General features: G+C 44.9%; 1 protein-coding gene and 1 non-coding gene across 2 annotated transcripts; one reads left to right on the top strand and one right to left on the bottom strand.

The window, feature by feature from the left end:
- Positions 1–4,033: 4,033 nt before the first annotated feature.
- On the bottom strand, positions 4,034–4,151 carry LOC128275799 (U5 spliceosomal RNA). Its single transcript, XR_008269337.1, has one exon. It is a non-coding gene; the product is annotated as a U5 spliceosomal RNA (small nuclear RNA).
- A 3,813-nt stretch (positions 4,152–7,964) lies between these two features.
- Positions 7,965–10,582, top strand: LOC128273410 (dTTP/UTP pyrophosphatase). Its single transcript, XM_053011365.1, has 4 exons — positions 7,965–8,104; positions 9,719–9,963; positions 10,043–10,189; positions 10,264–10,582. Exons 1-4 carry the CDS (start codon positions 8,015–8,017, stop codon positions 10,406–10,408), a joined length of 627 nt encoding a protein of 208 aa, XP_052867325.1. The 5' UTR covers positions 7,965–8,014; the 3' UTR covers positions 10,409–10,582.
- The last annotated feature ends 1,392 nt before the right edge of the window (positions 10,583–11,974 follow it).

Raw genomic sequence — 11,974 nt, 5'->3', positions numbered from 1 at the left:
AGAGAACCCTCTTGAAAGTTCTTCTAATACTATCTCTATTTTCCAGTTAGCTATCTCAACTTTACTTACCTATTCGACCCTTACAGACGGAATAAAACGTATGTTTCGAGCCTCATCTTTTGAGCCTCCGGCCGTCCGGCACAAGACGCATTTAAAAAAAATTATATTGAAATTTTAAGTATGACATGATCATCATCACCCTAAATTCCGGCGCATCTCCAACCCAGATTATGAATGACGCCGAACAGTGTTTACATAAAACTGTTGCAACAAATTACAACATCGCTCCGCTACTGAGTGCGCCCATTACACATCGGGCTCGGGCGTTGCTTTTTAAGACCGGAAATGCCCAGTGGTGACCCCGTTTCACCTTCGATTCGAACGACCAGTCAATCGGACCAGTCAGCATAACGTATACCGGACACCCCACAACGACTACCTTTCCCCTAACACTTTCAGTGTTCGCCTTTCCCGGTGACTCCAGCGTTTGGTGGCGGAGATTGTAATGAGATTTGATTGGCAGCGAAAACAAAAAGGCCTTACTGCTGCAAGTTGCGCCAGAAAGAGGAGCTCAAACAAAGCGAGCTAGGCGGACCATCGGCCCCAATCTGGAACGAAAGCTTCCGGAACCCGTCCCGAACCGTCCGGGATAGGCTGGAAAAAGCAATCCGCCAACTCGAGGGACGCCAGAAAACCAAATAAACCGCACCGTGCCCAACTCCAGCCTAATGGGGCACGTGCGCGGCTGCGTTTGGGTCTTGAACTTGGGCCGTCGCCCACGCTACTGACATAATAATTTATCCAAAGTCATGGCCGTAATTGGGTCATTGAGCGTCTGTACCACGCACCGCCGTACGCCCATTCGTCATCTGCTGGAAATCAATGCAGCATCAGCCAGCGGGCCATTGGGCAGAGCAGCAGTAGTGTGGACTCTGGAGGAGAAGGTGGCCAGCCAACATTATCTTCAGATATTCTTACAATTCCATTAGGCTGAGGATAAACGACCTGTTTCACTAGATTGTATGGTTCGTTTACAGTTTTCGAAACGAAATCATTTGTTGTCGGAAAACTTTTGGCTCTTTCGGGGCACTTTTCTGCGTAGGCGCTCCAATATCCAAACGAATTGCCTACCGAAATGAAGTCCGGTTTTTGTGAAGGTCAGCTTTTTCAAGAGAAATTCCAAAGACCGGCGTCACTCATACGTGCGGTGGGATATCGAATCTTTCCCACTGCTGGGCATGCCTTCGGAGTTATCTGTAATTTGGAAACAAGGTAGAGGAAGATGATTAATTTTCGACTTCGACCAAATTTCATTAACTGGTTGATTTTCGCAACAGACTATTCAAAATGACGTCTCATCATAATCACATCAGCATGGTGCGAGTCTGTTTTAGTAACACAAATTAATATGTACTTACTTTACAAAACTTCACATAAACTACCGATGTAGTACCGAGTACTGGTGAGTCTTGCGTTATCAAAAATGCTCGGGAATCTTGCCTTCCTAACCCTAGGCTTTTTAGTAAAAAGGTTTCAAAAACGTCGTAGTTTTTAACATTTCTTTACACGAAGCCACTAGATTTGAAACAGGGTGATCCCTCACTATCCATACTATTTAAATGTTAAACAACTCCGCTATTTGGAACTCGATTTCGACAAATAGACAAGATTTTATTAGTGTATAGAATTAACCGCTTATCAACAATTGACCCAGAATACAATATCGATAAAATGACCGCCCTCATTAGACACGCAAAAAGCGGTCCTTTTTTGGGCATTTTTCATTGTATTTGACAACATTTCGGTAATGGACTACGTAATAGCAGTAATTCCCGTTGTGATGTTAGTGATGGCATAAACCTTACTCTTCAAATAGCCCCACAGAAAAAAGTCAGAAGAAATTTGGCATTAATAAGCACGCACAGTTTTCACAGTTGAACGATTATTTTCAATGTTCTTATTTTCAGAGTGCTATAATTTCAACCCGCTGTTTTACCGTAAATTGATCCATGACTAAAACGGCATAGACTGAAGTTTCAGAATCTTTTTCATGTCAAAATCGACTGACAACAGCGGAGTTATTTAACATTTAAATAGTATGAATCGTGATGGATCACCCTGTATTCCTGTAGCATATAATATTCTTTGGACTCCAGAACATGCCAAAAACAAGTCTAGAACATGCCGAAATGCAGAAAGCCAACTTCACCGCGCCTTTGATTTGTTGGAAAAATTGAACGACTTACAACCTAAAGGCTGGGCTTTCCTGGGCCGTGTGTTGGCCATTCACTTTGCTGTCGTCTTGACAATCTGTGTACAAACTGAATAAAATATGAAGTGAGTGGAAATACAGAAACAGGAAAAATAAGGTGATAAGGGAACAAGTTTTGGTCCGCATTTGTGTAACAATGACGAATGTTCTGATTTTGAGACCCCGATGGGGAGCAGCTGCCAATCGATGTGAAATGGGTAGGGCTTAAAAAATAGTAACTTGCAGTGATTTATTCAAAAATTCAGAGTCCAGTTTCCAATTTTTCTGTTCGGTCACTCCATAAATATTGATTTACGATCACGCTGTACCAACGGTTTCTATGGGCGTTGATTTGTTGGTAAACTTCACACATTACTAACGGGCAACGTGTTAGCTCAAGATCCACCTTCAAAAGTAACGTAACGGTCGATACAATAATTTGTGACAAAAGATGACATTTTACGCCCTTAGTTGGTCAAACTGAACATCCAATTTCAAGAAGAAGATTATCTTCTATCGCATTCCGACCTTTTATGAGTTGTTCTGACATGGACCACGATTGGTTCGTTCACCTGTTTATCTGATAGGTTTGTTTTTAAACAAACCCCCTACCATTGCTATCCCGTGGCCCCTGGAATGTGGTTTGTCCCAGAAGAACGTCGTCGGTCGGTCACATAATCCGATGATTACACGATACCAGCATCGCCTGGGGTGGGACGGCCCCCCTTTTGTTTGGGCGAAAACCACCGGAAGCAGATATCAATGATTTGTTAATTAAATGTCATCCTTCTAACGGAACCTACCTTCGGTCACGCGCGCGTTCTGTCGGTCTTGCCAGTTCGCCAAGGCAGCCCTAGTCAGTCAACACACATGCCAAAGTGCCACTGCAGAACAGACGGTGGCGAGCGATATCACAGACATTCCCGCCAATTCCCATGGCCGGCAAAACGGGTCATAACTTCCGCTCCTGTAAAGCTCATCTTTTGTTTCTCTTGCCCAGTCACTTTAGAGGGGCTTCTTGTCGCGGCTTCCGTGGCAGTCCCCTCCCCCCCCCCGGGGGGGGCGGGTGTCGCTGAGGCAACTCACGACCCACATATTTGCACGCTAGTCGATCGGCAAATCGGAGTGTGTGAGTAGCTGAAATTCGGTTTTCGGTCGACGCAGGTCACTGCTTGCCGCCATTTCCGCTTCACTCCGCGTTCAGCGTAGACCAACAGGCCGAGGAGAAGCCTCTGGGACTGAATCGGTGGATAGGCAGCGGGGCGAAGATAAAGGCCGCTCATACTTCCGCTCCGGCGGCAAGGGTTGGCGGCAAACAGACACACACACAGTCACCTGGAATGATAGGTGATATCCTCCGATAAAGGGAAATGGCATAGGGTTTCGTTTCGGTTGGGCCCCGATCGGATTCAGAGTGTGGTGCCTCGTGAACAGGAAGAAGCAACCGTGAGATTTTCGGAGTTCGATGGTTTTGCCTCTCCCATGGCCGACAGCAAGGCCACAACAGAAGGGGTTCCGCCACTTTCGATTCGTTTGCCCGTTAGAGGAAGAAGTAGCATTTTTGGTGCCAAACCAAAAGGGTATAAAACTATTACGTATTGTATCTGCCTCCCGGTTGATAGTTCTCGAACTTGATTGCTAACAAAACTAGCCACGAGTCTTCATCGGTGTATGCTCGGCAGGACAACAGTTTAGTTTGATAGTTTGGAAACTTATGTGCCATAGAAACTGTGTCCTCCGGCACCTTGCAACCCTTTTTTCTTCCTGTAATGGCTCGATTCCGTAATCGGAATCGAGACGAACAAAAATTGGTTTTAGACTCCTTAGAGTATCCCTCTCCACGGAAATCTTTAGTAAAAGGCGAAAGATTTATTCGACATTTGAAGAGAGATCAGAGTACCGCCGAACGGCTTGAAGTACCCTCCAGATCTCACCGGGCCGTGTTGCTCTAGCGATGCATATCGCACCCCGTTTCGCCAAACTGAAGCCTGAACTGAAGGACAATGCTAATACACGAGCTAAAAGACAGACAAGGAGCAAAACCGGTAATGGTCCTGCCCGAATGCCCGGGTAAGAACAGAACAGATGACCCAGAAAAAGGGTGCGAAAGTGGCCGGGCACACGAATTGCTAAACAGCTTATTGGAGTGAAGCGTTCCAATAATATAGAAAAACTTGTAGAAAGTAGTTACTTAAGTGTAGTTACTTAATACACGAAACTCCTAACCCATGCGGTCTGTTGATAGGTTAATTACGGTGCAGCAAATGAAACCGAAACGGAATGCAAACTTCTTGTACGGTGCAACTCATAAAAGCGTGTAATAAGCACGTTGAAAAAATGCGAAAGTGTGGTTGTCGCCTGAAACCCTGACGCTGAACACCAATAAAACGGGAATTTAAAAACACACACAAAGAGACAGAATGAGCGAGATCATTTCCAATGAAGGCCAATACCCTGTTTGGCAACGCGCACACCACGAATTGAGAATCCAACACATTTTGGTGTTAATAGTTACGTAAACGTTTGTCAAACAGTTCAGTTTCTTCTGACGCACGGTGCAAAAGGTATAGGCATCTTTCTACCGATAAAGTGCACATAAAAGTTAACAGAGCATCCGAAAAGTTAACCACGACTGCGAGACTAGTTCAACATATTGCCAGTATCACTTATCAGCTTCTAGCACCTACTAGCCCAATGCCACCGACGGAATGAAGCTGTCGCATCAGGCTGCCGGCGAGAGCTGCTGGGAATTGAACCTTCACGCAAGTCGCTAAATTAAAATACTTTTTCCGGCTACGCTCATTAAACGTTCCCTTACAGTGCCAGTGCGGCTGCCAGCGGAAGGTGATAAAGATTTTTAGTGCCTACCCATGAAAACAGGCGATCCGCCATCGGAACACCTGAGCTAAACCCACTACTATCGGTGGGCTGCGGTTTTCCAGCACTCTGGTGACACCTTCCTGGTCCGGAGTGAAAGGTGTTCGGCGAAGAAGAAATTGCATAAGTCGATCGAAAACCAACAGCGAGCAGCGAAAGAAATGGGACACGGAGCCCACCACCAAATCGAACGGTCGACTCAAGGCCGTGCCGCAAGAGAAAGCTGCCCTGCAGCCTGGGATCGGTACCCGCGGGTGCCCGGTAGTCAGTGAGTGCGGCTTGTCAACGACGTGGTCGATTGGAATTGTCACCGACGCGGTTCCGATGGCAAGATCCGCGGCCGGCCGTATGCCAAACAGAACGGATCGGATGAGAAGTGGACCATTAAATCTTGGGCCTGTGCCGATTCCGGTCGAAGTGGTGGAAAACTTCGAATTTTGGACACAGCTCCCGGCTCTGGGGCGACAGTTTGATCATTGGAATCAGGCGCGATCTGGGCGCGCTCTCGTATTAGAAGTCGAACCCACTGACTCCATTTTCTCCACAAGATTGAATCCAACAAATGTTATGAAATTGAATGATTAAAAAATGAGCCGTTAGTTGCCCTTTCAGTGACCAACGAATATTGCTCTCCCTAACAAAACTTGTTCAACAGATTCTAAGCTTCAGTGTGTCTTTCAGTTCGTCTCAAATAGTACCAGCTTTCAAGATCGGAATCAGGTTGGAATCATCGGATCATCGGAAACCCCACCGCAAGCTTATCGTTCCAAGAACACTCCGGGCCATAAATTGTCACCCTCCGACACTACTGCATTCCATTTGAGAGTGGGTTTTACCTGTCCTTCGTGATGACGGCCTCAACGGCGACGTGCAGAATCGATATCGATGCCCAACGGGGGGATAACGTGTAGACAGTCCCATCATCAAGTGCAACCGCACACACGGCTTGGATGCCATTACGAATGACGCGTGCCATTGATACGCGGTCAGGTGCACGGATTCCAGCAGCTGAAGGCTGAAGTCACCGCGAAGTTTTCGGAATAATTATCGCCAGCCACGGTGTCTTCACTCCACCTGACGCTCACCTGTTGCTATGTTGCTCCTACGCTGCTACGGTGTGAGCATAAAGAAGGGATTGAGTAGGGCGAAGGGAGGAAAGCGGGCAACCACGCGGACGCGTGTTGTGCTCGATGGCCGATCGACAATCACGGTGCACGGCGGCGGGGCAGAATGACGCCACAAACCGGACCCACCAGACCGGACTCTGACGGCTGAGGAGCGCAGTGGCGAGCGTACACACCTGCCCGGGAACGTGGGCTGCGCCGTGGTCCGATTTTATGAATGAAAGGCCCCACGTGAACGAACCACGCACTACGTGGGCTCAATGTCCGCCGACCCTGCGCGCTGCAGTTGGTGGCCTCTAGCAATACGTGCGCCGGCCGTGTAATTTGAATCTACGCCCGCTAATCGACAGCTGGTCCGGCAACGGCTGGTTGGCTGGTAGGCTTTTTGTTAATTGTAGTGTCTTACATTTTCGTCCCCGTCCAGGTTCCACCGGATGTTTCCGGTCGATGCAAGAAGCCTCACTTTCACGGTATCCTGCCGATGGCATCTTGCGCTTTACCCTCTGTCGCCGTGCAATTGCTGGGCCACTAGGTGAGAGCATGCGAACGATTACCGCTATGCAAGTTGTCCGTTCCCAAGTGCGAATACAATGCGCGTAGCTTAAACGGGGAAGAGGATCTTATGTTGTTAAGACGCTTGCAGAGAGCATGTGGATAATTGAACTCTTATCCTTCTTGCACGGGTCAAACGGTTACTGCATCCTTCTGCTCGGCTGTATTGCTGAGTAAAAACCAACTTTAGCTACAGAATTTGTCTATTGGTAAAGTTGAACGGAATTTAAAATGACGCATATGAATGATTCGGTCACCATAAAACTCAGAATATGGCGTGGTCATCAACTATGTTGATGAGAAGCATTCTCTTACATTTACGTTTCGCATTGCGCTATTCATTTCATTTTCAAATATAAGTCGAAATTTCACGAACGGTTTTCACATGAAAGATTTTTTGTGAATTTCAAGGATCGCAATTTTAGTTGCTTATTAATGGATCCCTTGAAGAATTAATAAGATGGAGAGCCCAGCAAAAATGCTTATTGTGTAGGTCATTATAAAGAATCCCAAATACTTCCATTGTCCATTGAATACCTGTCCCTTTTTTTTCTTTAATCTTAGAAGAACGGACCGGGCCGTATTTATAATACCTGTCCTTGGTGTAATGAAATCCAGAACCTTACATCCACGAAATTTTCGCATAAGAAAATGAAAAGAATATTAAAAATATGGTCTTGTAAGTTCTTTAGAAAAATCCTTCAAAACACAATTCTGTTCAATTCAAGAATTTTGCCCATATTTTATCTTATTTTTCAAGTTTTGGCGGCTCTTGCCAAGTTAACGGATTACGAAATCTATTTTTGAATTTTCTACAATTCGAAATGTTTCGACAGTTTTTTTTCCCCATGGGCCAATTGAAATATTTCACGCTGTTCGGGGTTTGAAACAACGCTAAATTTCGAATAGTGAGTATTTATTGTTGAATATTAATTAAATTAAAAAACTATTCAATAAGAATCTATAATTCCGTCGCCACATTACACTCCTGATACAAGTTATTTTTTAGATTAGAAACCCTAGTCGACTTGGCAACTGGAAAAGCTCAATGCTTGAATTGATTGGTAGGCCCACGCTGAGCTTTAAGTCTGTAGGTAGGAGACTGATAAACATTGGCGGTCAGTCAGTATGTCAAACTTTGTTTATCTTTTCCGATTAGACGCAAATCGCCGGCTAATTTACTAAGTCAATCTACTTTAAATAGTTTACAATGCTTAAACCAATCTTAAACCAAATCGGAACAAAACGAGTCGTACTTGCTAGTGGCTCACCACGGCGACAAGAACTGATATATAATTTGGTAAGCTATCTTGCATCATAATAATAAAAATTAGCCTTCCGTCTTACGACATGGCCTGACTAACAAAGCCTCTCCAGTTTGCTCGGTTCCTGGCCACCGCTCTCTAATCCCTGGGACACCGAGTACTCTCCGCCAGATCTTGCTCCACCTGGTCTAACCACCTTGCTCGTTGCGCCCCTGGTCGTTTTTGCCCTATTGGAATTGGATCTTCGCAGCGCGGTTTTCGGGCATTCTTGCAACATGGCCTGCCCAACGTGTCCTTCCGGCTTTAACCACCTTCTGGATACTGGATTCGCCGTAGAGTTGCGCGAGCTCGTGGTTCATCCTTCGCCTCCATACTCCGTTCTCCTGTACGCCACCAAAGATCGTCCTCAGTACTCGTCGTTCGAAAACTCCGAGTACTCGCCGGTCCTCCTCTAGCATGGTCCACGTCTCATGCCCACAGAGAACAACCGGCCTTATGAGGGTCTTATACAGGTCACACTTCGTACGGGTGCTAAGTCTGTTCGACCGTAGTTGTTTGTGGAGCCCATAGTAGGCACGACTTCCGTTGATAATGCGCCTCCGGATCTCACGGCAGGTAGAATCGTCCGCAGTTACCATTGAGCCGAGGTAGACAAACTCGTCGACTACCTCGAACTCATCGCCGTCGACCGCAATACTGCTGCCTAGGCGTTGTGGGTCGGCTTCGGTTCCGCCGACAACGCCAATCAATCACCGGTCTGTATCCCTCCTCCTGGCCGACCTGGGCGTTGAAATCCCCGATGACGATCTTAATATCATGTTTTGGGCAGTGGTCGTACTCACGCTCCAACTTCGCGTAGAATTCATCCTTGTCGCCTTCGGTACTTCCGAGGTGAGGACTGTGCACGTTTATGATGCCGATGTTGAAGAACCGGCCTTTAATTCTCAACCTCCACATTCGAGGGCTGTTTGGCCCCCAATCACCCATTTCCGCATCTCGCTCATCACTATAAAAGCTGTCCCCAGCTCATGTGTTTTGCCGCAGCTCTGGTAGATGGCATGACCATCCCGGAACGTACGTACCATTGAGCCTTTCCAGCACACTTCCTGCAGCGCTACGACGTCGAATCTGCGGGATTTCAATACTTCGGAGAGCACTCGTGTGCTCCCTTGGAAATTGAGGGATTGGCAGTTCCACGTCCCGAGTTTCCAATCTCTAGTCCTTTTTCGTTGCTTTGGTCTGAGCCGATTGTTCCAGTTCGGCCAGTTTGTTCGGCCGCCCCTTACCTGGAGTACAGATGCCGTTTTGAGCCGCCCCTAACATGGAAAACAGACGCTCAAAAATTCATAAAAAGTCCTCCTTCCCTGTTAGCATACGACCAAGTTCGTTGGTTACCCGATCTTCCCTTAGTTGCTCGTATCCCAGCTGGCACCGCGTGGAGGTCGGGATAGGAGTGGCTGGATAAGAGGCTAAGGATCACGTGTGGGATCTATTTTATTCCTGTAGGTAGGTACACTTGGTACCGATGGTACGCATTATCCAGCCGTTCAAAAGCCAGCTATCTTGCATCAATCAAATCAAATCGATGGGACCTTTAAATTTCGAAAGTGTGAATCAAACAATTGTTGCACATTGATAATTTCCGGCAGGGATTAACCACTGTTACACTGTGTCCATCGACGTTTGAAGAGAATTTGAACCCCGCTGAATACTCCTTTGATGAATATGTTGCCATGACTGCGTACGGCAAAGTACAAGAGGTATACGAACGGCTTTCGAAAGACGAAGGAACAAAACCGGATATCGTTATTGGTGCAGACACTATGGTCACGATGGATGGGCAGATGTATGGCAAACCAAAAACTCCCGAACGTGCATTTGAGGTTCTGAAAAAGTATGCAAAACGCCACGAATCATCATTGTTCTGATCCACCACGTACTTCACAAAACTAAGTGAACTCGTTTCTTTAAAGGTTGATGGGAAAAACGCACATTGTCTATACGGGCGTAGTAATAAAGCACCACGAGAAAGAGGTCAAGTTTACCGAATCTTGTCAAGTACATTTTGGAAAAGCGACCGACGAGCAGATCAAGGCCTACGTTGATACAGGAGAGCCGTTGTAATGTTCCGTATGGCTTCAAACAAGCGATAGGAAAACTGAAAGTCATATTTCTTTTTGTAAAATATTTCCAGAGACAAAGCTGGCGGCTATGGCATACAGGGTTTGGGAGGAAACTTGGTGGAGAAAATTGAAGGAGACTACTTCACCGTCGTTGGCTTACCAATGTACCGGTTGTCGGTAGAACTGTGCAAATTGTTCGGCTACGAAATGCAGTGATTGCCAATATGGAATAGGACTAGGAAAACCAAATACATGTTGAACTTCCACGTGTTCACAAATGGACTAAAATAACACGAAATTCACTGCAAACCTTGGTCAAACGATTAGAAAAATAAAAAAGAGGTAAATAATGAGAATAGTTAGTAAATTGTAACTTAATCTAACGTAGATTGGGACGAAACAGGAACTATTGCTTCCGATTGTGGAAGATTGTGAATTAGTTTCAGATTTGAAAACACACATTAGAGGTCATCATATCAAGAAAGTAAGAGTAGTTCCATCATAATAGTTGATACAAATCATTCCATAAAATTACAATATCTATTTCAGTATAAGTATTCAGTTTGTTGTTTAATTTTTTCGTTCTTTTCTTGCTATCCTTGTGTCGAGTTATTTTGCTGATTTTTTACAATTCTTCATCTTCATGTTAGATTCTCACAGATAGTGTTTTTCTTCCTTGACTTTCCCGAATTTTCCCCCTAGAGGCCGACCGCAAGGAAGTGGATCGTCGAGTCCTGTGTGATCGCTTTATTGTTTCCCGCAGGTAGTATATATGTGTATGTGGTTTGTAATGTTCCATATCTTAGCCACAGACACTATCGTTGGCGTTGCACTCCGTTCACCAATGTTTGCGTGTATTTTTTTTTTATGAACTAACAAGACTCTTTTGCCTCAAGTGACAATTGATGTTTGCCCTTTTCTGTGTGTGTGTGTTTATTATTTTGTTCTATTTTCACAATTGATGAATTACAACAATCAAACAAACACACACACACGCAGGCAACATTACACAATTTACCCCATTGCATCAATAACCACACTGTGTTCTAACCGTTAATGTTAAACCCTCGGATTCTACATTGAACCTCAAATCATTCGGCCCTCTAGTCCGCTGGTTTTAGTAGCTTCTAAACACTTAAAACTGTCGTTCGCGATTTGACCCTTGACTCACCGTTTCCATCAATATAACTCTTTTGTCAGCCGATATCACTGCAAGTTTCGGCTGGCTTTGTCAACTCGATTATCCTTTTCGCTTGTTGCATGATTTTTTGTTCTCTCATTGGTTTTCTTTTAGCATTGTGTATAAAATATGAATATGATTTAGCAATTGAGTCGATCTTCGTGCGAACCGTGTATGTTGCTGTTTCAGTTTTTTGTTAGTTTATTTGCATTAGCTGTGTGACTGTTTTATTATTTTGCGATTTTTAGTGATTCATTTTTCATAATTTTCACTGCTCAACTATATATATATATATCTTCTATATATATATAGATGTGTGTGTATATATCTATAGATCGTAGTTGCGTACAGTTTTCGTCACTTTTCTAATATTTGTTGTTCACCATCATTAGCTAATAGAGTTTAATGTAGTCACACTTGCATGATTGCGCGTTTTAATGCACATATGTCTTATGTATGTTAATGTAGTTATGTTTCCACTTCTTAAATGTGGTATGGATGAATTCTGAGAACAGATTTTTCTTTTCTTTAGTTTCGGGCTGACGATGTATATTGTATTAGTTGTTTCTTTTCTATTTTCATTATTATTATTATTGCAACAT

Source organism: Anopheles cruzii, chromosome 3, assembly GCF_943734635.1.
Source record: "Anopheles cruzii chromosome 3, idAnoCruzAS_RS32_06, whole genome shotgun sequence".
In the NCBI taxonomy this organism is placed as follows: Eukaryota; Metazoa; Arthropoda; class Insecta; order Diptera; family Culicidae; genus Anopheles; species Anopheles cruzii.
Note: the sequence above shows the minus strand (reverse complement) of the source record. Positions and strands in the feature narration are given on the sequence as shown.

Bases quoted from the DNA above. Each gene is read 5' to 3' on its own strand.
- LOC128273410 (XM_053011365.1), top strand. From the start codon at position 8,015: ATGCTTAAACCAATCTTAAACCAAATCGGAACAAAACGAGTCGTACTT. The intron at 9,964-10,042 runs GTATGCAAAACG...GTTTCTTTAAAG, and splicing joins GCATTTGAGGTTCTGAAAAA to GTTGATGGGAAAAACGCACA. The intron at 10,190-10,263 runs GTAATGTTCCGT...AAATATTTCCAG, and splicing joins GTTGATACAGGAGAGCCGTT to AGACAAAGCTGGCGGCTATG.